Source organism: Pseudorasbora parva, chromosome 7 (assembly GCF_024679245.1).
Source record: "Pseudorasbora parva isolate DD20220531a chromosome 7, ASM2467924v1, whole genome shotgun sequence".
NCBI classification, from domain to species: Eukaryota; Metazoa; Chordata; class Actinopteri; order Cypriniformes; family Gobionidae; genus Pseudorasbora; species Pseudorasbora parva.
In genome coordinates this window covers 4,811,758-4,839,751 of record NC_090178.1, presented here as the reverse complement: position 1 = coordinate 4,839,751, position 27,994 = coordinate 4,811,758, and the positions used below count along the sequence as shown (strand labels likewise).

At 39.8% G+C, this 27,994-nt stretch overlaps 1 protein-coding gene across 6 annotated transcripts; it reads left to right on the top strand.

Annotated features, from left to right (window-relative positions):
• On the top strand, nt 1-27,700 carry LOC137082560 (free fatty acid receptor 3-like). Of its 6 annotated transcripts, XR_010906366.1 has the most exons (10): nt 1-88; nt 278-335; nt 4,618-4,968; nt 7,123-7,389; nt 9,325-9,609; nt 9,933-10,037; nt 10,121-10,182; nt 12,302-14,065; nt 18,729-18,819; nt 26,385-26,522. XR_010906366.1 is itself a non-coding variant. In XM_067447809.1 (9 exons), the coding sequence occupies exons 2-9, from the start codon at nt 293-295 to the stop codon at nt 17,564-17,566; spliced, it is 2,904 nt and encodes a 967-aa protein (XP_067303910.1). In that variant the 5' UTR covers nt 1-88; nt 278-292; the 3' UTR covers nt 17,567-18,267. The 6 variants fall into 6 exon arrangements, 5 of the variants coding, with proteins under 5 accessions (XP_067303910.1, XP_067303911.1, XP_067303913.1 ...); XM_067447809.1 differs by lacking the exons at nt 18,729-18,819; nt 26,385-26,522 and adding an exon at nt 17,540-18,267; XM_067447810.1 differs by lacking the exons at nt 9,933-10,037; nt 18,729-18,819; nt 26,385-26,522 and adding an exon at nt 17,540-18,267.
• Nucleotides 27,701-27,994: the final 294 nt, after the last annotated feature.

Sequence of the window (27,994 nt, the reverse complement as noted above, 5' to 3'; positions counted from 1 at the left end):
CAGGAAGTGAAAGCGACGCGTCGTCCTGTTGCTGAAAACACACACGGATTTAAAGACACGAAAATGAAAACCAAACGAGGACTGCTTAGTGAGTCTATATAACAGCTTTGATTTCTCATTTTAATTATATAACAGTCGCAGGCTCTATCGTAGCAATGAGACGGTAATTGATGTCAGTATCTCTTTTAATTCGACAGAATGTCTCTTATTATGATTCATATGCCGTAATGTGGAATTGAATGAAACATCTGGAAACTAATTGAATGTTTTTGCCCAGTTCCTCCAGATTGACATGAACATACTGCTGCATCCTGTTGTGTTTTTCTCATTGATAAGTGAGTTTTGTCTTTTCAATCTGTCTTATGAGATTCTGTAGAAGATACACATGTGCATCTTAAAGTACTCCATCTAAATTAGACGACAACAATAATAATTTACTTCATTTGTAGAGCTCTTTTTTCACTATAAATAGATTTGATTGACATATATCAACAAACATAAAAAATACAGCACTTGCAATAGACAACTGATGCAAAATGGAAACAAGATAATAATATTTTGACTAGATGTATCCGCACAAACTCAGTTTTAATATAAACAATTAGGAAAATAATGTGAACACAATGAGTTCATATAATAACCAACACCTTGATTATTCATACAATCCAGATGGTCACTTCAAAACATTGAAGCTGAAAATCACAGACAGATGCAAGTTATATTTAAAGGTCTGACGTACAAGCACTGTTGTTCGTGTCACACATTGTTGTGTTGAACCTGTTTTACAGCATTTAGTCTGGTCATCTGCGTGTCTCTTCATGCCACACCTATATGAATGCATTTCTTTCAGATGCAGACTATCTTTTTTTATTTATTTGTATTGTTGTGTGGTTAAACATTTCCATTGCTAATGTGATGAACATCAGTGTTTACTCTGCAAGGACATCTTTGTGAACTTAAAGCTCCAGTGCGTAACTTTTTTTGGTTGAAAAAATTATCCAAAATCATTTTTTGAGCAAATACAAAATAATAATAATATTAATAATAATAATATGTCTTATTTATATAGCGCCTTTCCCAAGCTCAAGGTAGCTGTACACAAAATTTACATACAGAAAATATACACAAAATACATATACAATGTACACTGTAAAAAAATATTTTGAAAAAAAGTTACCTGGTTGCCTTATAATTTTGCGTTCATTGAAATTAAAATGTTGAGTTGATACAATGAAAATTTTTTGAGATTCGACAACCTTTATTAAAAGATTATTAAAAGATTTTGTAAGCATATTGTTTTATTTGTGATGACGCAGTAAACATGCCAAATAGTGCTATTTTCATGATTTATCACATATTTTATGTGGTTCAGATACAATAATATTCTGAGTTTATATTTATTAAACAAATTTCCTTCATTGTATTAGCTCAAATTTTTAATTTCAATAAACTCAAAATTTTAAGGCAACCAGGTTACTTACTTTTTTAAGTTAAACCAACAAAAACCAACAATTTTTTTTTACAGTGTAGGACATAAACATACAAATATACAGAAGAGAAAAACAACCCAAAGCAGAGGAGGATTGGAAATACTGTAAGAAAATATATGTTTTTAGCTGAGATTTGAAGGACTGTCTCGAAGAGAAAGAGGGAGGGAATTCCAGAGTTTCGGAGCCACAGCACTGAATTTTATACCATCATAAAAATAACGGAAAACTGAAACAGGGTACAGTGAGTAGTCTAGGGTCAGATGACTGGAGAGTACGGGGAGGAGAATACCAGTGCAAGATAAATAATGGGGAGCAAGTCAATGGAGACATTGAAAAGTTAACAGTAGAATTTTATATTGGATGCAGAAAGAAACAGGTAGCCAATGAAGATTATAGAGCAAAGGGGTAATGTGGTCTGATTTTTGTTTGACTTGATGGATGACGGGCAGCAGAGTTTTGTACATACTGTAGTCTAGCGATTATTTTAGCAGGAAGCCCAATAAGCAGTTAATTACAGTAGCCGAGACGTGAGGTTTTCTTTCTTTCATGTATTCATACTCTTGTGTAATCGACGCCCCATCCTAAATAAATCTGTCTCTTCCGTGATACCCTGAAATTTTGAATATTCCAATCTAATATGATTGGACCTGTAAGGTTGCCAGAATAATAATCTTACACAGTGTGTTATTAGGCCAGAGGAGAACTGGCACCCCGACTGAGTCTGGTTTCTCCCAAGGTTTATTTTTCTCCATCATGCCCCGATGGAGTTTTGGTTCCTTGCCACTGTCGCCTTTGGCTTGGCTTGCTCAGTTGGGGACACTAAAAATATGATTAAAGTTATTCAACTTATTATACAAATAAAATGTATGAATTAGGTCTTATTTAATTCTATAAACTATAATACTGATCTGCCAACATTGTCGCTATATGATAAATTAAAATAAGCTGATAACATCACTGTTTTCTCCAGTGCGACTACAGCCAAATCTAATTTTGTCGCAATATTATCCTGTTTGACACTGTGAAGCTGCTTTGATACAATCGTGATTGTAAAAGCGCTATATAAATAAAGTTGATTGATTGAGGTTATTAAAGCATTGATTAGAGTTTCGGTATGTTTAGTGCTGACGAGAGGGTCGCAGTCGGCTGATGTTACGAAGGTGGTAGAATGCAGTCCTGGTAACTGAACTTCAATGAGCTTGAAATATATAATAATAAGAGAAGAGTCCAATTTTATGCCCAGATTTTTAACAGTGTGAGATGGAATTAGGATTTAGTTCAGACTTTTTCAGAAGGGATGGTGGACCGAAAACAGTGACCTCAGTTTTATCGTTATTACATTTAAGGAAGTTTCTATTTAGCCAGGTTTTAATGTCAATAATACAAGTGTTCAATGAGTCCAGGGGGAGAGTGGAGACGGAGCGGGCTGAAATGTAAATTTGCAAGTCATCATCATAACAATGATTGCTGAGACCATACCTACGGATAATGTGACCTAATGGTAGCAGATAAATATTAAACAGAAGTGGTCCAAGAACAAAGCCTTGGGGAACATCCTGAGAGAGAGAACATGGAGAAGATTTGAAGTTCTGAATATTAATGAAAAATTGTCTATCGGTGAGATATATGTACCAAGATCATCACGGGTAGTGCGTTCAGATAGACGAGAGGGGAGTATATTAGGGCTGTACGATTTGGGGAAAATATATAATTGCGATTATTCTGGGTAAAATTGCGATTGCGATTTAAAATGCGATTATTGTTATTATTATTTTTTACAAATGAAAAGCGTGTGTATATAACATTTTGTGTTTTTATATTAATGTGACTAATAATAATTATTATGATTATTATTACTGCTAAATATATTTGTAAAAATAAGAAATATTACCATTACAATAACATTTTCATAATTACAAATAAAAAAGAGTATGTCAGAATAAATATAACAATATAATACTAATACTAATTATTATTATTATTTTTGTAATATTTTAAAGAAAAAAAGAAAAGAAAAAAAAAACTGCTGGTTTACCTATTAATATGCAGACAGCCTATGACTAAAGAACATTAGAAAGGTCTGAGCCTAAGGAGTTATTGTAATATATATAGCCCGCTCCGTCTCCACTCTCCCCCTGGACTCATTGAACACTTGTATTATTGACATTAAAACCTGGCTAAATAGAAACTTCCTTAAATGTAATAACGATAAAACTGAGGTCACTGTTTTCGGTCCACCATCCCTTCTGAAAAAGTCTGAACTAAATCCTAATTCCATCTCACACTGTTAAAAATCTGGGCGTAAAATTGGACTCTTCTCTTATTATTATATATTTCAAGCTCATAGAAGTTCAGTTACCAGGACTGCATTCTACCACCTTCGTAACATCAGCCGACTGCGACCCTCTCGTCAGCACTAAACATACCGAAACTCTAATCAATGCTTTAATAACCTCAATCAATCAATCAACTTTATTTATATAGCGCTTTTACAATCACGATTGTATCAAAGCAGCTTCACAGTGTCAAACAGGATAATATTGCGACAAAATTAGATTTGGCTGTACAGTCGTACTGGAGAAAACAGTGATGTTATCAGCTTGTTTTAATTTATCATATAGCGACAATGTTGGCAGATCAGTATTATAGTTTATAGAATTAAATAAGACCTAATTCATACATTTTATTTGTATAATAAGTTGAATAACTTTAATCATATTTTTAGTGTCCCCAACTGAGCAAGCCAAGTCAAAGGCGACAGTGGCAAGGAACCAAAACTCCATCGGGGCATGATGGAGAAAAAGTATGTCCCTCTTTGGCTAATGTACTTTCAAGATGGAGGAGCAACATGGCGACCAGCATTCGAACCCCTCACCCGTATGCATTTTCAATGGCAGATTATAAACTTACGAGAATACTTTATTACTTGAAAGAAGTAAATATACATTAATGAGCACATATATTTTTGAAAGAACTAAGTGTTTTTAGCTAAGAATAAACTAAAAAACTGTAGAGTGGAGCTTTAACAGATTTGAACAGTTTTTTTTTCTAATGCAAATACATTTTAAGCCTGTAAGTGCATAGTTGTGTATGAACTGTTGTAGTAACTTTCACTAACTCTCCATAGGTTTGCCTTTGGTCACTGTGTGTCTAAACCCTGTTCCAGTTCAGTTCGAGAAGACACCAGTGTTGGTGGCATCCGGGAAAGATGCCATCTTTACAGTACAGACGCCGGTGTCTGATGTGTCCCTTATCAGATGGACTGATAGTGGAGGGACTACATTGGCGATGTGGGCAAACGGTAACCCTGTTGTAATTTCCGTCCCGCAGTATCAGGGCCGAATCTCTGTCACTGCCACTCAGCTCAAAATCACGAACAGCCAGCTCCGTGATTCTGGAAACTACAGTGTCTCTGTCGAACCCTCTTCCGCCACTGGACTCGGTGTGAACACCCTTTCAGCGCAGCTCAAGGTGTTTGGTATGATGCTTCATATCGCCACAATGCTGAATGAAAACTATTGAATTCTTTACTCACCATGTTATGGAAGCTTATTTTTTCCCAAAAAAGTAACTTCAACCTTTTATCTTACAATTCAGACTTTTTTTCCTCAGAATTGCTAGATATTCCTGGTTTTCGAAGTGAAATTATTAAACCGAATTTCGGGAGGAGTACGCCCATCTAATCTTTCAATTAATACTAAGGTATAAAACCAGCAGCTTACCTCTTTCTAGCCCCTTTCACACTGCGATTCCGGCAAATACAAGGATGATGCGACCCGGCATTTGTTCCCGGCCCGCTAGATTTGGTCCATTCACACTGCCAGCAAAATACCGTAATATGTGCGCTTTCACACACAACCCGTAACGGTCACGGATCGAGTTGAGACGTGACATCCGGATAACGGATATAACGGCGAGCGATCTCAGCTTCAGCGTGGATAGTAAGGAGGTCCGCGGTCTCGACTTGTCAAGTTTGCGCACATTTCTGCTTGTTTAATTTTAGTTTCTTTTGTATACGAACACTCTCTGCGTTTAAAACACAGACGAGCTCTTCTGGCACTGCAGGGTTGTATTATTGAAAAAACAAGCTCTAGGAGTCGCACGATAACTACGTACACGTTGCGGCATTAGTTTTGGCTTTTGTTCACACAGCGCTCGTCCCGGATCGAACCCCGCAATGTTACTAGGTCCCCGACCCGGGTTCAATTCAGTAATCAATTCCGGGACGTGGTTGCTTTGACACAGAAGGCGACCCAGCAATGTTCCGGGAATATTGCGGCTCCGACGTGCAGTGTGAAAGGGGCTTCTGTTGTTAGTTCTTGCAGCATCCCTTCTCCCCTGCTCCTCCTCTTTGTACAGTTTTGCCTTTTATCGAGGGGCAATCGGAGCTCGGGCAGAAGATCCTCTCCGAGCCCCTTTATAGCAGACAGCTAGCCGAATCTGTTTACAACTTTCACTAAGATTATATGGGCACACAAAGTCATGGAAAGCCAGATTTGGGCATTTCCGGTGAGCCATCAGCTCCCATCAATGGTTGACTTTTTAATGTTGTATTTATATTTTAATGCAGTTATCATGTTTACATAATTTGCCACTAAACCAGTTTTATTAATTGCAATAAAGACTTAAAGCCAATAGGAACGTTAGAATAATAAATACGGTGTCTGTAACTGGACAAGTACACGTAAAAAAAATTCAGCACTTCAAGTGTTATTTTTAATGTGATGACTGAAAACTGAGACTGTCCCCATTTGTAAAACTGAACGTTTCAAGATGTAGGAAATACAGCATTTAATAGAAAACAAAAATGTATTTGATAGAAAATTAAAAAGACAATAATTACCACTATAAGCAGCAGATGGCGGCAGAGGAGCTCATATTAACCATTTCTTGGAAAATTAATTTTCAAATTTTTCTTTTAAATAAATAATAAACATTATAAAATCGTTAGATTTCATAAAGTTGTCATGCGAATAAATTGCACAGAAAATGAGAACCTCTCCCTTTTTGTTTAATGAATCAAACTACAGTGCACAAATCTTAATTTACACCGCTGAGGCTTTTTTCACATTTAAAGGTGAAAACTTATTGTCAAATTTTGCTAAGGAGGCACACTGGGATGCATCTTTTTGTATGTCGTCTTACATTTGAATAACTAAATTAATCCTAGGCCTGACAATTTAAGTGACTGTATTCTGATTATAAACTAAGTACTACACTATTGATGCTGTTAAAGCAAGATCAGGAAATTGAAGGTATCACCACACCAACAAGTGACATTTCACAGGAAGTTTTGCAGATGACTGTTTTCGCGTTCTTAAGAATTTTCTGTGCATATGGTCAATTCTGAAAAGTCTGAATTGTGAGACAAAATGTTGCAATTACCTTTTTATTTTATTATTCTGTGGTGAAAAAAAAACAGAATTGCATGCAAGATGTAGACTTATGAAGACTTATGTAGTCTTATGAAGAATCTGAATGACAAGATATTAAAAAAAAAGTCAGAAGAAAAAAAAGACAGAAAACTAGAAGATATTTTTTCCAATTGTGAGGAAAAAAAAGCCAGAATTGTTAGATAAAAAGTTGTGGCGTAAACCAGCTTCCTTCCCCTGTCTTTGTTGTCCATCTCCAGACGCTGTGACCGGAGTGAGTTTGTCTCTACCTCCTCTGCCTCTGGAGGGTGTAAATGTGTCGCTGAGTTGCAGCTGGTCTGCCGGTTCAGAGGTCAGTGTGGTTTGGGGTAAAGGAGGCACTGCTCTGTCCTCTGACACCCGCATCACCATCAGCGCTGGATCTCTTATCATCAAGCCAGCCAGAAGAGATGATGCAGGGGAGTACACATGCACCGTCAGCAACGCCGTCAGTGCCCAAACAGCCAAGGCCACCCTCAGTGTGTACTGTGAGTCATTGACAATTCATCTTGAGTCATTGTTTTCTTTTGGTGAGTTTCACAGTAACTGTGTATATTGTAGTTTTTGGCTGGAAATGCAACTCTAAAATGGTATATATGGTAAATAATCATGGTGATATGGTCCAAGCCAGATAGATCCAGCATTTCTGCTGCTTGTCTTCAATCTGTTCTATATAAACTAACAATACATTAAAACTATTTAATAAAATAAAATATAATAAGAATTAATGTTATCCAGATTTCACACTTTTTATGCCCAGTGAATTTGAATCAATTAACTTTTCCAGTTGTTTCTCATTACGGGAAACACTTTTAAAAAAACAAACAATTTCTCAGTGAATTCTATAAAAAATGTCTACTCATAGAAATTCCCATAACTTTAAGATTTTAATAAATTAAGTTTTCTAGGTGCAGAAATAAAAAAATGTTTAATTCCCTATAAAATCATGGGAAAATAACAAATTGGCAAATTATATTATAATATATATATATATATAAGGGATGCAAAAATACAGTTAGCCCACGGTTCAATACATACCTCCCGTTTTTCACCAGGGTTTTTCGGTTCGGTTCGTTTTTTTGCTATTCTTAGGCGACAGGAACAGAAAGAGGTTAAGGAGAATTTATTTTTATTGCAATACACTTTATTTTACTTAAAAGACTTGAAACTCCCTTACTTAAACTTAAAACTTTACCTAAAAACCCTCCAAGTGTATTGAATAATATAAAATAAATATTGATAAAGATTTACAGTGGCAGCTCAGAGATGTACAGTAGCATTTAAGTATGAAATTGAATGAATAAATGTAGGCTTAACTTAAAACATTTATTAAAAGCTACTGTATTAAATGTCTTTTTTTTATTAACATCATTTTAGAGGTGAACTGCCCCTTTAAGGACAAGCAGTTCACTAGGCTGCTTCTTCAATTGAAGACCTGCTCACATCTCATATATAGACGCACACACCCGATTTTACTTTCACTTTAGACATAACCGAATGTGTTTATATGTTAACCTTGTGTGTGTTTGACAGTATTAGCGCAGTAAGACTGTCCAGTATTTACCTGTTTGACAGACGTTTAATGCGCACGCTCAATGCAAAACAGTGCATGCATTAAACAGTCCGTGCCTTGCACGCAAATTAAATGTTTAATCTTTAAAACGCGGCTAAACACCCCCTAACTTTAGTGCATATGATTGGATATTTGCTCAAATCACAGGCACACTCACAGGCACACTCAGAAAGAGCTGAAATAAACTGAGAGAAATATTTCAAACGGAGGGAAATGGAAATAATTAATTCAATGCAAAACCGAAAAAACAACGCAATTCACCAGCGCTTATTGAACCGTGAATGCCGTACCGAACGGTTCAATATTATATTGAGTATTGTGACATCGCTAATATGGATGGATGGATGGATGGATGGATGGATGGATGGATGGATGGATGGATGGATGGATGGATGGATGGATGGATGGATGGATGGATGGATGGATGGATGGATGGATGGATGGATAGATAGATAGATAGATAGATAGATAGATAGATAGATAGATAGATAGATAGATAGATAGATAGATAGATAGATAGAATATACAGTGTGTGTTGGGGAGGGGGGGTATCAGAAAATTTGGTAACAGTTTATTTTGATGGTCGATTTTGAACTTTGCAACTACATGTTAGCTAACTATCATTAGAGTATTAGTAGACTGTCTCCTTAATATCTGCTAACTGTTTATTGTGATGGTCCTTCAACAGACATTCTACTGACTATAAGTAACTTTGCAACTATACATGTCAACTTATTCTAACACTGTAGTTGCAACATTGCAGAATGTGTTAAAGGGACCATCAACATTTTAATTCGGAAGTGAATTAATCCTTTAAGTATTTTAATCTTTAATATCATTGGTTACTCAGATGGTCCAGACGCCCCACAGTTGACAAAGACCTCAAGTGAGTGTGTTGGCGGTGGAGATGCCACGGTGGGACAGACGGTGCGTCTCACCTGTACGTCGACCTCTTTACCTCCTGCCTCCTTCTCATGGGAACTTAACGGCCAGCCGGTAACCGCCGGCCAATCAGGAAGTGGTGTGTTGAGTCTGCAGATCTTCTCCACCAATCAGAGTGGCTCTTATGCCTGCACGGCACAGAATGACATCACAGGAGGGGCTTTAAAGCAGCAGATAAACCTGGCCATTGTGGGTGAGTTAATGGCTCTCTGTGGCACCACCGTGATGGATGCCTCTGTCAGTTCATTCTTCGGCCTGACATTAATTTTCTTGACCGGAGAGAGTGATCAACTACAAGATTGATAAATTCATGTGTCAACATACTGGAAGGAGTCATAATTTCCATCCGCCTACAATGCATTTCCTCTGCAGGATATTTTCCCTTTTTTTCTAGCTCCATTATTGATGTTTCTGATGTGTTTTTTTTCCCTTGCCCTTCATGCCCTGGCTCCATTTATGTCTTCTGCTTGCAAATCTAAGTCTTTATATGTAAAATCTCACCTTTCTGCTTCGCAGGTACATGTCTCAGTGCAGGGGCCGTAGCAGGGATTGTTGTTGCCTGTGTTGTTGCACTCATAATTATTATTATTGTCATTATTGTGCTTCTGCGGCAAAGAAACGGTATGTCCCTCCTGAATGCTTCTGTCTGCTGTTTTGCTTTTTGATGCTAAGTCTCTGACATGCTCATATGCTCATATTCACAGTTGATCGGAGACTCAAAGATGCTATTGGACTCCAGAAGACAAACCAGAATGAAGGCATCACAGTACGACACACTTTCTTCTTTCGTGTTCTGTGTAATGTAGAGTAATACCTCTTTGGGCTGTAAATTATATCGATTTCTTTCAGCCATATTATTATTTAAAAAAGAATATGTATATTGTACAATATTTAGATTTTGTTGACATGATGATATGGCTTAAAAAAATGAAATAATTTACAATATATATACTGTATATTCTCTTACAAATAATAATAAAAAAAAAAAATTATAATAATAATGGGTGACACTTTACTTGAAGGGGTGTGCATAAGACTGACATGAAACCTTCATAATCATGACGTGACACGTCATGAACACAAAGGAGTTTTTATGCATGTTTATGACAACTGCCATTAAGTGTCATTTGCTTAATTATGTCATTTTTTTAATGCAAAGATGACATTATTTGAGATGTCTTTGACATAAACCAATACATCATAACCTGTCAGTGTCTTTGTCATGACAACTTGATATTACCAAGACATAGCATAACATAAAATAATGTCATAAACATGACATAACAGATTAATTATTAAACTTGAATTTGTCATTAACATGTCATTAATTGTCATTACTCTGTCAAGTAATTTTATAACGGTGCCATGAATATTTTTCTTGACCTGAACTATGGCATAATAGAGGAAATTGTACCTTTCATTGAAAACTCAGCTCAAAATGATAGCGTTTGACCCACAGACATCATATACACCTATCTGATGTCTATGGTGGCACCGCTGGTTTGGTGTACGCTTTGATGGACGTTGGCTGAGCCTCAGTCAGGTTAGTTTAGGTATTTAATGTAAATTTAGTTTGCAGTAAGAAGAAAAACTCACAGCAACATTATTTTGGGTTTTATATACTTTATTTAAACTTTTGTTTGGAGTTAAATGCGATTACTCTTTAATGAATAGTTTGAGTTTATTCTTACCATTTCTTTGTTCGTCTGTTTGTTATGGCTGAATCCTGTGAGCTTGTGCACTGTCAAAAGGGGTTCAGGCGTAAACGTTGGACCTATATATACTGTTCTGGCCCAGGACCTAGCCGCAACCATTCCCTGTTCAGCCCGGGGTGGGGCTCCAAAGACTATTTCTCTTATTTTTATATATCGGATGATAATTTATAAAGTGAAGTAATTTGACAGTGTTATTTTTCAGTATTTTTTTATGTGTGTATATGCTGTTAATATATATTTATTTTGTGTAATGGCCATTATTTGTGTATGTGTTTCCTTTTTTTCGGATTAGAGAACAGGTCTTAAAAATAAATGATTTATTTTATTTCTCGAACTCCTGTTCATATTTTTAAAACATTTGAAATTGTCTATTATCTAACCTTCTGTTGAAGCTGGCGGAGGACTTTTTTTTTATTTTTTTAAATGAACTGAAAAATATTAATAATGCTGTTATAAAATAACCATTTGACAGAGTATTAACACTTAATGACATTTTAATGATAAATTAAACTTTTGCCACTGAAAAAAATGTATGACAGTTTAATGGCCACAGTCAACATCAAAACCATATGACAGTTTAATGTTAACCCTAAAGCTAAGTAGTTTCATGTTTATTACAGGTTATGTTGTCTTGGTAATGTCAAGTTTTCATGTCAAAGACACTGACAGGTTATGATGTATTGGTTTATGTCACGTTGTCATAACAAAGACATCTCATAATGTTATCTTTGCATTAAAAGGACATAATTGAGCAAATGACACTTAATGGCAGTTGTCATAAACATGCATGAAAACTTCATATTCATGACATTCATTTCATGATTATGAAGATGTCATGTCAGTCTTATGCACACCCCTTCAAGTAAAGTGTTACCTAATAATGGTTATTTGTAATAATAACCAAAATAATAATTATTATTATTAATATTGTGGTTAAAAGATTTCATTTAAGATCTTAGATTAAAGGTCCTAGATTAAATTGACCAACTACAACAGTTTGATATTAAAACTTCTTCATATTAAGACTCATACTCACTAGTTGCAAGCTAAGGATTGCAAAACTAATGTAATATATTTCATAAAACCTAATGGCCACATAAAAGTACCTTGTAATCATCGCAAAGGTCATGATGTGTTTTTCAGTTTACAACAATACCGCTTTTTTTTCAGATTGCAAACAGTGCTCTTGTCAATGGAAACCACCCTGATCCAACATTACACAACTCACTGCCACAGAACTTTACCGCCGTTCCCAATAACAACAATGGGAACATCAACACAATGTCACAAAACATTCCCAGCAGCTCCAACCCACTCCATCATAATGACCATCTGAACACACACCACAACTTCAGTGCAATCCCAGACAATGGGCATCAGAACAACAATTCATATCCAAACAATAACCCTCAGAGGTTGTTCCCACAGCCTGTCCAGCACAATCCTAATATTCTCATACAAACGGGCAGTTCTCAGCCTGGGGCACTTGCCCATACAGTTCATGTAAACCTCAACACGTTGCCACGTACTGACCAGCTTAACAATACACAACCTCAAACGGTGCATGTCAACTTAAACACATACCCTCCAGAAGCAAACCAGCCAAGTCAGGCAATCCAACAACATGCAGACAAGAGAGAAAGTGCTCTACATAGTCAGCATACGAGCAGCAACCATCACAATGGTTTGTTAAACTCTGAGTCTTTGAGTTTGGGTAATCAAACACAGACGTTTCTTAGTAATGTTACAACTAATGGATCTCGCCAATCCAACGCCCTCATTCAGACGGGCCACTCGCACCCTACCACCCAAACCTATGCAAACCGCCGAACTGCCAACTCACAATCTTCAGAAGAGCGAACTCGACATTCAAGCCCCGTTAGGACCAACAATCAGTTAAATGACACCAGCACGCGCCCCCAGCAGATGCCTTGGGACCGTTTGCAGGGAACGCCAGCGTACCCCAACCGTGAAGTCGACAGCTCAGACAGCAGTAGATCCTCGGATGGGCGGTCTAGATCTCCACAACGAAATGCAAGGCGGGGTCGTACTGGTGGGAGAAACCGGGAAACTGAACCTGAAGGCAGGATGACCCAAGCTGCTTCCCAAAGAGGAGACCTCCACACTGTGATCTTTCGCTCTCAAATGGATACAAATGTGCAGAGGCAAGTGATACAACAGGGCATCAGCGCACAGCCACGAATACAGCCTACAGTACCTCAAACCCAAACCTCTCAAAGTCAGAATCCAAACCACATTGGTCGTTCTGATGGGAGACACCGGGAGACTGATCGTGAAGCCAGGATGGCCCAAGCTCCTGCTTCCCAAAGAGAAGACCTCCAAAGACCAATCGCTCACAACGTGCTCAGCCACTCTCAAATGGACCCAAATGTGCAGAGCCAAGTAATACAACAGGGCCTCAGAACACAGCTGAGAATACAGCCTACAGTACCTCAAACCCAAACCTCTCAAAGTCAGAATCGAAACCACGTTGGTCTGCCTTTGGGAACGACTACATCTCAAACACATCCTCAGACGCAAACTGCCACCAGACCACATCAGACTGGTGCTCAGCCATCCATTCCTCTTACTCAGGCTGCACTACGCCAACACACCACCCAGACCGATAACCCCTTCGACAACAGGATCCAACAGACTCAAGCTGCCCTCCAGAACCCTGGACCTTCTCAACCCGTCCAGCAACACAACAAAGCAGGTCAGAGGCCTCCTACTCCACCTCCGGTGTTGAGGCCGGATCAGTTCCAGGCGCTTCCACGTGAACGCATGCATCAGGCACGCAACATCCAGCCTGTGAACGTGCAACGCAAACACAGATCTCCAAACGTGCAAAGACGGACTCAAGTGTGGCATACAAGCCCTCAACGATTGCCAGGAATGCATCCCATGCATGGACACCCAATGCACATGCAACAGGTTAGTAACTTGGCAACATGTTTTTCAATTTCTTTACCGTGGCCAAAATAATTCAACCAGTTTTAACTTAATTTTCATCTTTATTTTTTAACCTTGATCAACTTATTATTTACTTATTACATTAACATTACACTGTTTGTTACTGTGAAGTAATCTGTAATGGATAAAGTGCTGATTATATAAATATGACTTCTATGTTTTAGTGACGCTCTGTTCCAAAACCCAGTCAGCGTTTGATGTAAAGATTGAGATTCATAATGCATTTTATGAGTATGCTGCTTCCTAAGACATCTTGTTTTGGCCACATTCATGGTATCCTTTATGGTGCATGCAATCCCAGCATGCAATGATCAACGAGTAGGCCTAAATGAATCTGAAATCATGAGAAATTATTATTGTACAAGTATTTTACTCAGTATTGGAATGTGCTATAGATTAATGCGTATAAAAATATCACACTGTCAGCTCAGCTGTATGCTATTTGTGTTTCATTGATGTAGTCCGTTCCAAATCAGTCACTTATGAGGATGTGAATATGTTAATGTCACATGACTCAAGGCAACAAGGCTTCAGTGCACCGCTTGGTGAAAAGCAATTGTACGAGGCCGCTAGTGTGCAATGTTCACAGCAAACAGTGAAAACACGTATTTGTGTAATCCGTGGTGATCTTTCGTAAAAAGAAAAAAACGGGTTCATTACTGTTTCTGCATGCAAGGAAACAACTAGGCAGCAAACCGTGGATTTGCATTTGCAGTTATTTTGTGTCAGCATGTTGAATTTTCGGGTGAAATCATATCCTATATATTGTATTGTTGTTATATATCGTATCTAATCAGCTAGCCCACGCGGAATCCGCGCCCACAGACTTCCTGAGATAAGAGCTGAGAGTGATATTGAGAAGGATACTCAGCCTACGCGTGCGCGACTGTGACGTGTAGTAGTCTGAGCTGATTAATGTGTCACTTTTTTGTGACATTTTAAAATGTCTAAAATTAAATTGACCCTAGATGAGTTAAGGAAACATCATTTGTCTACAAAAATGACTTATTTATAGCTATTTAAATTAAAATAAAATAATAAAAAACAGTAGTTAATTTACTTGGGTAGGTATTTATTTATTTTGCTGTATTGTTGAATGATGAAATAGTTTATTTATTTAAGATGTTCAATTTGTATGTGTATCATTAACCTTAAATTAAAGTTAATAAGTCGATATTTTATTTGTAATGTTTTCAGTTCCAATACTTTTAGATCTTTTTAACACATTTAAAACCATTCCTCAGGGTTTTTCCCAAAATTCAGCACAGAAATCACAAAAATAAGTCCACAGATTGCGTGTGGCCCTGCTCATCAGTTCATTTTGTACAATCTTCTGAAAGATTGGATAGACACTACCAAAATCTAAAGTTTTAGGGCTGGACGATGTAAAAATTAAATAAGTGATCACCCGGATTTAGACCTATATCTATATTGTATTTATATAAAGCATTCCCAGGCGAATTAGCTTTATGTATTTCCCTGGCTTTGAAATCGGCCACATATAAACACCAGGGAACTTTATTCCTGGCTGCATGTCAATATCCATGGATCACTGGATTTTTGGTAAAGAACACTATCGAGTCCAGCCATTAGATTTAAACTGTTAGTCGTTTGTTTTACTCATGTTTTTGCAGTTTCCCCTATTAAATCCAGTCATGCAGCAGCTCTTCTGCCACTCAGTCCATGTTCCGGCGGGAAAGTGACGTCAATGCATACCCTCTAGTCAGACTAAACAGCAACCCGTTTGACTTTCTTCTGGGCAAAATGAGACATTTACATGTTTACAATTACAAGTTACATGGAAGAATGCTAAATCAGCATCAGATGATGACAGTAAAGGACAATGTGTTCTCACCATATACTGTAAAAAATATGGACGTAGTGTCCGTGATTTTGGCAGCACGTCATCATGATTCACACTCGGATAACCGAAAATGGGCAAAGAGACGGGACATGGGCGGAGCTGAGGTGATGTAATGACTAACAGACAGTGGATAAATGGCTATCCACCTGTCACTCCACTGTCCACGCCCTTAATTATTCAGAACTTTAAAAAAAGTGTATGTAAGATTGTGGCCAAAACTGGTACTGCAGGTTTCTCCCCTCTCCCCCTCCCCCTGACTCGAGGTTGCCAGATTGGCTGCAGGATCAGCAGGAACGTTTGTAGCTGCCGATGTGATAACTAGAGCAGATCTGGCAACCCGGATGCCCAAACACTACTGACTTGGTGGAGCTTAAGGCCAAAACACAACATGTCATCATCAACATCAGTTTAGGGCCTCAACAACAACTTTTAAATGACAATATTCTGGACAATATTCTTATGAATTTAATTCTTTGCACTACTTTCTTTTTACTTTTGTAAAAGTAGAAATTATTTGATCAATATGTATACTTTCATTGATATTTTGGCACACATAACCCCACCCAAAACCGTTGACACTTCTCAACGGTATAAAACACATTACAGGCAAATTAAAGTACAGTCTCATGTATTTATTGCAAAATCTGAACAAAAAACAGTATTGTGTTGCGTTCCAAGACTTCTGAAGCCATACGCTATCTTTATATGAAGAATAGAGTAGAACTAAAGGTTTTAATGACTGAAAATGATCCCCTCCGTGAACGTCGTATCTCATTCAAAGATACACCCAAAACGTTCGCATGATGTAGTCGGTCACAAGAAACACATTTCACAATCAAAGACGACTAATGCTTCTTTTGGTGGCAATATTTGAATGTGTGTTCGCAGGATCTGAGATCGACGGCAGATGGAGACGGTGATTGCTTTTGGGTCCGCTGCTCACACAAACCAATTTTTTGGCTTCAGAACACTCTTTGAATAAATTTTGACTGTAGTTGTATCTGTCTTTTATATTATAATAATATACAAATCGGTAGGTTTAGCGTTTGGGTTATGTGCTAAAACATGTCTAAATAGTGTAAATGAAAAATCACACTCTAACATATGTCTAATGGCAAAATTATACCCCATTATGTAATTTAATCATGACGATAAAATTCCGCGTGGGTGTGAAATGACGCCAAAAGCTTCTAATTCGAAAGCAGTGGAGTACCATGCACGCCAAAAGTATGAAAAGTGGATGTGAAAGTGAAAAGGTAACAATGCATCATGATGCATCTCTTCATAAAGTTAGATTTTTAAATGATGTGGTGTCTTTTACTCTAAATGATTAACTTGTGTGTGAAGTCAGACTTGTCATTGGACATTTAGACTTTGCATACATCATGCAAATTGTCCAAAAATCATTAGAGGCAAATGGTGTTGAACTTTAAACTGAGGTAACACTGTACCTGATGCTGAGTGCAGTTCATTGGGCAGCGCTGACTCGGGTGATGTGAAAGGGCCTTTAGACATGATTTATATCAAATGAAGCATTTTGTTCTTTCTTTTCTCCTTCTTGTCTCCCCCAGGTCCATAGAGGCAGACCCAGACGCTGAGAAAATGCAGCCCTCGTCGAGTTCGATGCTATTTGCACTGCAAAAAAAAAAAAAAACGTTCTTACAAAGCACAATGTCTCTCTGGTGGAAAGAAACATGCTCAGCCATTCCTCCGGCCCTCCGCTTATTGTGCCGTACAAATCTTTGTGTTTTGTCGGAGCGACCGCATTATTGATAAAAGGACTGATCTTTTTGTTTCTCCTGCACAACTGTCACGTAGGCATGTGAAAGCCGTGGCTGTTGAGTTTTATCCATCAGAACAATGCTGCTATGGGATTTTTCTTGTGCTCAAGTATCTGAAAATAAAACACAATGCAGTGTTTTTCCACAGACAGGAACTCTCGAACAAAATCCAAATGAATTAGGATGACTGGCAGAGCTGAACTACTAAATGATAAATAATGGACTGCCACTATTTGTCCTCTCGCAACTATTTATTGAGCTTTCTGCTCACAGATGCTTCTTGTAACGCCGCTCAATTACTGCGATCCGCCACGGTGCTTTTGTGGATGGATTGTGCATTTGAGTATGAAGGAGACCCACCTAACGGACACGCTATTAATTAAGCTCTTTAATTTTTATGTTAATGATGTGGAAAATGCTAATGATTTGAAGTAAAATAGATTGTTGACAGGCCAAGCAAAAAACAGGATGAAAAGTAAATGTTTGATCAGATGTACAAATAAATTATCCAAATTTTATTCGCTTTGTTCTTCATTACACCTTTAATGCAAGTTCTCCAAGTCAGGAATCAATTTTAATTGTACTCATTCATTCTTCTTTTTGTAGCAGTGTGTGTGTGTGTGTGTGTGTGTGTGTGTGTGTGTGTGTGTGTGTGTGTGTGTGTGTGTGTGTGTGTGTGTGTGTGTGTGTGTGTGTGTGTGTGTGTGTGTGTGTGTGTGTGTGTGTGTGTGTGTGTGTGTGTGTGTGTGTGTGTGTGTGTGTGTGTGTGTGTGTGTGTGAGAATTTTCATAAAGATGTTTGTAGAAGAAGAAACTTCCCTCTTTGACTTCCCATCTTGTAATTTAATCCACTGAGTAAAATTAAAATCAGGTCAAAATGCACACAGAAAAAGCATTCTGTGGCTGTGCTGTTAAAAAAAAACTCACCACTTTCAGTGAAATAAAAAATGTGTTGCTTCTTTCCTGTTTTGTCATCATAGATGCAGCTTGTGTCAAAATGACATAATGAGACAAAGCTCTGAAGACTGGAGAAGCATCACATCTTCTGTACTACTGGACTGATTTAGTAAGGTATACATTTTGCTTCTGTATGCAGTATTTGTTTTGTTCTTTTCCAGGTTGGTTTGGGATTAATGGTTCTTTTGAAAGGTCTAATGCTTCAACAGGTAATTGTTTTTGCAGGTTTGGTCAGAAAATGTCAATCAAAATGACTGCATGTGGAACCCATATTTCTAAATCAAATTTTCTGTATTAAATTCTCTGTAATAAAGATCATTAGAATGTAATACTATATATACACAAACATGTATTGTATTACATCCTAATAATTCCTTATTGCATAAACTCTGTGAACAAAATCACAGAAATACAGGTTCCTCCTGCGTTTTGATATTTACATTAAAAAAGTATATTAAGGGCTATATTAAAGCTAAAAGTATATTAAGGGCTATATTAAAGCTAAAAGTATATTAAGGGCTTATTTTTCGTTGCTGGTGAGAGTTACTATCACATTTACATATCTAAAATCTAAATAGTTGCTGCGCCGATTTTGCGCTATATATATATATATAGTATGTATGTATGTCTTAGTTTCAGTCTTAAAAATCTTAATGCTAGTTAATTTTCTTATAATGCTTATATTGTAATAATATATATAATATTGTAATAATTTTCTAATAATGCTTATAACTGTCATAAATGTTATTTCACTTGCAGCGTATATTTTCCATTGGTATTTCCATCTGATGTCCCTTTAACAAGCTTTCCATCTTTGACTAGTTATGCAAACTGAAAATTAAAACCTTGATATATATGTATATATGTGTATATTATATATATATATATATATATATATATATATATATATATATATATATATATATATATATATATATATATATATATATATATATATATATATATATATATATATATATATACACTCTAAAAAATGCTGGGTTAAAAACAACCCAAGTTGGGTTGAAAATGCACCAACCCAACAATTGGGTTGTTTTAACCCAATGGTTGAGTTGTTTTAACCCAGTGGTTGGGTTAAATGTTGCTTAAGACAACCCAATTGCTGGGTAAGAACAACTCACCCATTGGGTTAAAACAACCTAATTGTTGGGTTGGTGCATTTTCAACCCAACTTGGGTTGTTTTTAACCCAGCATTTTTTAGAGTGTATATATATATATATATATATATATAGACTATATCCAGTCATGATGCAGCTGATATATTTGACGGCTGAAATCTGCAGCTGACCAGTTTGAAGTATTCCAGGAAATGCATTTTGAGTAATATTTTGTTAGTAGCTTGCTGTTGTGTAGATCTATTTTGTTAGTATCAGTTGTTGTAAAGATTCTCCAAATACCCTGGTGTGAAAATGTTTCACTTAATCGTGCAATTTTATCTCTTCATGTGCGTTGCGGAACTATTTTTTTCTCAGTTATAACACCTTGAACGTGTGATATGTTCCTATGTGTTTCCTGTGATATATATTCAAAATGTATTTAATAATATCACAAATGTACTGCATGTTTATTTAATATTGCAAGATTCATATTTAGTACAGTTATTTGGTTTAGTCTGTTTTTATATAAGTTTTAATAAGTCAAACTTGCCAGAAATAGGATTCTTTACTACCCTAAAGCTCCATTGTGTGATAATTTACGTTAATGAGACAAACTTCTTATAAAGAAATATTTTACGGATACTAAAAGCTATAAAACAGGGGTTAAACGTTTGCTTGCTGTCACCTGATGGAGTTTGGGTTGCTTAGTTGGGGACACTTAATTTTCAACAATATTGTTGATCTAACCGCTCTGATTTTGTCGTATGATAACTGAACAGAGCAGGACGAGTTTTCTGCAGAGCTGCTTTATTGAGGAAATTAAAGGTGTCATGAACTGGCTTTTTTCTTTTTTTATACTGTTGGCTGAAGTCAACTAATGACTTTCGTGAGGTTTTTACATTCAAAAACATCATAACTAATAAGTCTTCTTCTTTTTCTACTTTTTCTTTCGGCTGTTCCCTTCAGGGGTCACCACAGCAAATCATACTAATGAGTAATAGGCTATTTTCTACACTGGTTTTGAGGCTGTCTCCTGAACGCTGGGTTTTGATGGGCGTTGCAGCACTGGAGACTTGGAAGTAAACGCCCACGGCTAGGATTGGAGAAGATTTGTATATTTAATGAGCTTCAGCTCTGCTGTCATATCTAGCCCCTGTCAGTTCAGTTCATATGAGGGAGAGATTATTTTGAAAGCAGCAACTGCAACTTTACTGAAATGCTCACTGAACGCTTGCAGTGTCCCCAGCATAAGCGCTCACACACGCTCACACACACACACACGTGCACGGCTGCGCGCCCAAATCAAGAAAGAATTTCTGCCGACAAGCGTACACTTTGGTCTGGTACAGCCCCGGGACTACTATTACATATAAAAAAAGACGTTTTACTCACATAAGTTTGTTGCACCATTCCTGTTGTATCCAATATAGAAGCACAACATTGTGTCTGCAAATCCAGCTCTTGAGACTTGTTTATAAACGATTCCGCAGTGAAATGAAGCGAACACACAAACGGTCTTCCCCACGTGAGCTGGAAAATAAATGAAATATCACACATTCCTAATATTATGATCTGAAGGAAGCTAATGCAGCGTGTAGTACAGTTTGTGTGTGTGGGAGAGGAAGAAGACAAAAGGGGTCGGCTGGCTGGAACTCGAGGCTGTTTATTTCTCAATAACTCAGGTAGTCAAATAATGTGCACTTTGCACAGCTCAGAAAACTCAGTCTCTCAAATATAAGCAGTTCCTCTCTGCATTCCTCCAGCTCAAATCCCAGCGTGGTGTGTCTCCAGATCCTGTCTCTCTGATCCTCATCTCCTGTGTGGCTTATAACCTGTCTCTCCACGCCAATTACTGAAACAAGAGACAGGTGTTCATCGTTTGCACCTGATTCACTTAGGTGCCGCTCGTCCTCCGACTCTCTCTCCCATCACAGACCTCGGCAAACCAGTGAGCTGCAACGGCGAGATGTGATCTCCCCCTGGTGCCAGAGCTAGGGATGTACCTTTTGTGCTCACCTCTGGCCCGAGATCCTCCTCCCCACTCACTGCCGTTGCCAGCATCACTGACTTTACCTCACTCCATTTTTTAAGGAGGTTAAGGTGGTATATTTGATGTACCCTGCTCCTATCCGACCGAACTACCTCATAATCAAGATTTCCTATTCGCCGTGTGACCACAAAGGGCCCTTGCCACTTGGCGAGTAATTTTGAGCTAGAAGTTAGGTATAATATAAGCACTTTATCTCCCGTTGTAAATTCACGCAGTTTCGTTCCCCTATTGTACAGCCGGCTTTGTTTGTCGTGAGCCTGTAACAAATTCTCCATGGATAGCTGCCCCAATGTTGCTCTCAGGTCCATTACATACTGAATTTTGCGCAAGTCTCTCTGAGAACGTCCAACACCCCACGGGGCTGACATCCATAGAGAAGCTTGAATGGGGAAAACCCGGTAGAGGCTTGCGGGATCTCGCGTACAGCGAACTATAGAGGTTCCAACCATCTATCCCAATTTTTGGCATCTTCCTGTACGAACTTTTGGATCATTGTCTTCAACATGCGATTAAATCGTTTCACTAAACCATCTGTCTGTGGGTTATAGATGCTGGTGCGGACTGATTTAATGGCTAACAACTCGCAAAGTTTGCGTAACGTCCGTGACATAAACGCCATGCCTTGATCAGTGAGGATCTCTTTCGGGACTCCCACTCGGGAGATTAAACTAAACAATAGCTCGCAACACTCTTCGCTGAAATGGTACGGAGGGCAATTGCTTTTGGGTATCGTGTTGCATAATCCACTAGGACCAATGCAAAACGCTGCCCTCGTGCTGATCGCTCTAATGGTCCGATGAGGTCCATGCCAATTCTCTCGAAGGGGACCTGCATAAGCACTAGAGGGTGCACTGCCGTTTTTGGGCAGGCTGGTTGATTTACCAGCTGACATTCATGACAACGTGCGCAGGTGGTGCGCGTCTTCTCATGAATGCCCGGCCAAAAGAACCGGACCATTAAACTATTTAGTGTTGCCGCTTGCCCCAAATGACCGGCCATTGGATTAGAATAAGCCGTCTGGAAAAGCATTTCCCAATGGCTTTTCAGAACTAACTAACTAACAAAGTCCAACTGTGTTGTATCTTGTTTGGACTGGGTGTCTTGGGTCAATCGATACAACCTGTCTTTTAATATGGCAAAATAAGGAGACGAGAGCGGCTGCTCAGGGTGGAGAAGCTGTCTGTCGATTGATCGGACCTGCGCAAATGCATTTTTGAGCGACTCATCCTGGGACTGTTCCAGAGGAAAATCATCGCAGTCAGCGAGGTTCAGCCTCTCAACACCGCTCTGTTCCTCTGCAACACTACCTGATAGTCCCGGCTCAGTTTCTCCCACCTGAACAACCACTCTCTTTCCCTGCCCTCTTTTGTCCCAAGAGACATCTGCACATAAATACCCCAATAGACTACCAAACGCTGGCCAATTTGTCCCCAAAATTAGCGGATGTCGGAGGTGCGGACTAACTGCCACCTCCACTCTATGTTTTTGACTCCAAAATTGAATTATAACCTTCATCAGTGGATAATTCACCACATCCCCATGCACACTGTATCTTAACCATGCGGCTATTATCCAATGCCAACGATTATATCAGGCTTTGATGGATAGAGGTCTGGTTACATCCCGAATCCACCAAAGCCGGATAGGTACCCCTCTAAATACTCACTGGTATTTGGTGCAGCCTGGCGCGATCAGGGGCAGCTTGAGGCACGTCGGGACCTGGATCAGCATCCCCACCTCCATCACGGTACACCGATCTATAAAGTGAGCCGGTCCCCACAACGCCAACGGGCCGGCCCAGACTTCCCCGCCACCTCAGTGGCACGAAGTGAACCAGGGAATTGCCGTGAAGGGAGAGGGGAAATGGGACCTGCTATGCTGTAATAAAACTTACCTGTTAATAATTTTTTTTTTTTTTTTACAATTTAAGGCTTCGGACCAGAGGGATAAAGTGTTTACCATGAACTAACTAGTTCCCTTTCAGTTGGTCATGTTTCGACGTACGTCAGACGTTATGAGGAATTGGGATCATTTCAGGGAGCCCCTAAAAGCTTCGAGAACGGGCCAATGAGCACTTATCCCCGTATTCTGCCGTGGTCGATCACTGGGTGCTTCAGCATTAGGAGAGCGTTTCCTCACAAAAGAGCAACACTGGTAACGCTGCGTCTTTTTCAAGATGGCATTCCACCCGTGCATATCTGGATCTGGTCGTTCCCCTGATTGGAAAACTCTACCATGTCCCGAACCTTCTAGGTTGGACAATTGGTTTCTTGGGACGGGACACGCTGGTTCTCAGCATGCCCCCGTGCCTTTCTTCTCGGAGGAGAAGCGGACCATTAAACGGTCCGGTTTTCTGAGGAGTGTGGCCTCACTGAGGAGTGCGGCCAGTCGGTGTTGAACTGCTTGAATTCATTCAAACTCAGGACAGCTGTACCACTGAAACCTTTTGAGAACCTCCTGGGGCATATGGCATCCGCAGCTGCAGCAATGCAGCTTGGATTGCTTCATATGACACCGCTTCAATGCTGGCTACACGACGAGTCCCAAGATGGGTGTGGCACAGCGGATCCTTTCGTGTCTCAGTGACACAGAAGTGCCGCCAAACCTTCAGCCCATGGTCGGACTTTTCATTTCTACGGGCAGGTGTGCCTCTAGAACAAGTGTCAAGGCATGCTGTTGTTTCCACGAATGCCTCATCCACTGGATGGGTTGCCACATACAACAGACTTGCAGTTTTGGGTCTGTTGACAGGGCCTCAACTGCAATAGCATATATATTGCCTGGAGTTGTTCACAGTTTGTCTTGCACTGGGCCGCTTTAAAACGTTGCGAGGCAAGCACGTTCTGTCCGTATGGACAACACTATGGCCGTTAAGTACATCAACAAACAGGGTGGTCTACGCTTCTGTTGCATGTCACAACTTGCCCACCATCTCCTCTTATGTTGTCAGAAGAATCTGAGGTATTCCGGGCCTGCTCAATCATGCAGCCGATGAGTTCTCATGACAGCCAGTGCTCCCGGGAGAATGGAGACTCCATCCCCAGGTGGTCCAGCTGATATGGAGTCGCTTTAGGACATACAGGTAAACATGTTGGCCGCCCCGGACATGAACCATTGCCAGTAAGAAAGCACGGTCTGATCGTCAGGTTCCTGAGGGTGGCGAGGAGATTCAATCTGCCTGGTCCTCCCTCTATACCCTCTTGGGACCTGTCTCTTGTGCTGACTGCACTGCAGGACCTCCCTTTGAGCCTTTGCAGTCAGCTGAGTTAAAAATTCTGTTTCTGAAGACAGTACTCCTGACTGCATTGGCCTCTATCAAGAGGGTAGGGGACCTGCAGGCATTTTCGGTAGACGAAATGTGCCTGGAATTCTGAAAAATGCCCTGCGGACTTGTGTGGACAGAACGCAAAGCTTTAGGACCTCAGAGCATGTCTTCGTCCGTCACTGATGCCAGCAGAAGGAAAGGCTGACACCAAGCAGAAGTTGGCCCACTGGATAGTAGATGTCATCGTCTTGGCATGCCCTGCCCGCTCGGGGTTAGAGCCCACTCCACTAGGGGTGTGGCCTCTTCCTGGTAATTGGCTTGTGGTGCCTCCCTGACAGATGTTTGTAGAGCTGACGGCTGGGCAACACACAACACGTTCGCTAGATTTGATAGCCTATGTGCAGAGCCGGTATCTTCCTGTGTGCTTACTTCCCATAGTCAGTAACACCGAAGTGCCCATTCTAAGTGTCGTTTGCTGCACCATTCCCTTCCCCATGGAACAGATACGTGCGCTTATATGCTCCAGTTGAGTTCCCCAGAATGTCGAACCCTGTCGAATCCTCCCCAACCCGCGGCAGTCTGACGCCGGGTCTGAGACTCGTATGCATTGGTGGAACTTGTGTTAGGCTGGGTTCCATATGTTGTGACCCCTACGGCAGTCCCATAAGTGTATTCTCCATGAGACATCTCCCTACGGCATCTCAGTTTGTTGTTGTCCCCTGCCTACAATGGCCGGGGAAACCCCTGGGACTTCCATATGCTGCACTGTCCATACATGTATTCTCCACATGGTAACTCCCTCTGGGGATGATGTGGCTTCTGCAGTGGCCTCCCTGGGGATGCTTTCCCAGAATTGTCTAATAGTCTGCTGAGCGGGTTTTGCGAAACAGCGGCAGTGAATCTCCCTGCGTGAATTTCCCTGAACCAGCTGTACCATCACTGCAGGCCGAGTCACTAGTTCGGCTCCTCAGTGAAAAACTCAGTGTGCGTTGTGATTGCTTTCGCTTTATACCTGCATGGCGGGGCGGAGTGCGATATGCAAATCTTGCACGTCAATGTTCATTGGCCTGTTCGCTAAATCCTGAAGCTGATAGGGGCTCCCTGAAGTGATCCCAATTCGTTGGTGACGTGCAATGTACAGTACGTCTCGGTTCCCTCCTTCATACGTAACCAAGACAGTTTTTTTGGATGCATGTATTGCTCTTGCTTGAGGTAAAAATTATGACATTTCTATTTCTCGTGCAGGTTTGGCATATACAGAGACGATGGCGTGGACGGTGGGTCTCAGTAACCTGGTGTTGGGGGTCTACGGATTCACATTGATCATAGGCCTTCCCGCCAACATTTTGGCTTTTTACACCTTCTTCCAGAAGATCCGCCAGCGCCCCACCCCGATGGACGTGCTGTTACTCAGTTTAACCATCTCTGACCTGATCTTCCTCTTTTTCCTGCCATTTCGCATGGTGGAGGCGGCCAACATGAAATGGACAATGCCGTACTTCCTCTGCCCACTGTCGGGATTCATCTTCTACTCCGTCATCGCCAACAGCACCCTCCACCTGACGGCCATCAGTGTGGAGCGATACCTGGGTGTAGCTTTCCCCATTAAATACAAGCTGAAACGCAACCCTCGAAATTCTGTGATAGCCAGCGTCATATTCTGGGTGATTTCCATGGCTCACTGCAGCGTTGTCTATATCATGCAATACCACAACTATTTGAACCCCAACATCACTGATCCATCCAAGCGTAACACCTGTTATGAAGAATTCACCGCTGAACAGCTCGAGATCCTCCTGCCGGTTCGCCTGGAGCTTTCTATTGTTTTCTTCCTTATTCCTTTCCTCATCTGCTGCTTCTGCTACATCAAGTGCATCTGCATACTTTCCCGTCTATCCAAAGTTCACGCCAAGAAACGTTATAGAGCCATCGGGATGGCTTTGGGAACGCTTCTGGTCTTTGTCATCTGCTTCATGCCCTTCAGCATCTCACATGTGGAGGGATTTGTCGGCGGCTACAGTAGTAAATGGAGAACACATGCTCTGCTCACCAGCACGCTGAATGCATGTCTTGACCCTTTCGTATTCTACTTCTCTTCTTCAGCGCTTAGAGAGACGTTCAAGGTGGTGTTGCAGGAGCTGGTGAGGCGGCTGCTTCCTTCTAGTTGCCGCTCGGCTTTCCTCTGCCCTTTATTCAACCGCCGGAAACCAGAGGAGAGAACACAGAGTTCTGATGACAGCATCCGCTAACATATCACGCCTGGTTTTGCATTGATTGATGTGCTTTGATTGCTTGCATACGCGTCTTCAATGCATGTCCTTCTATTACGCCACCGTGACCCAGTGCTTTATGGATGGACCGAAGAGGAGCAGCTTAAAAATGGTTTTCGGAAGAGAAAATCAAGTGTTCACATTCTGATTGCATTAATATTTCATTAATTATTAATATTCTTCTAACACAATTCTAACATTCAAATTAATATGCAGCATTACTATAAATGTCAATGAGACAAAGATATTTTGACACAACTTTGTAAAACTGTTTGTTACTCTTTTAATAAAATGTGATTATGCTTTCATTCTTTTTTCCTCCTTTCTGAACCAATCACTCACTGCACATGTCACTTCCTTCCCAGTTTGGAGTTATACAGTGTGTGGAAGTAAATTTTTTATATCTAATCAGAAATCAGAAAGAGCTCCATGGCCAAGCATGTTTACACAAGCAAGGAATTTGTCTTGGTGACTGAAGTGCAGAAGGAAAGTACAGACATAGTGCAGATATACATGGAAATTATTACACTATAACAAAAATGTAATTAAATATAAAACTATAATAGAAATGTAAAAAGAAAATGT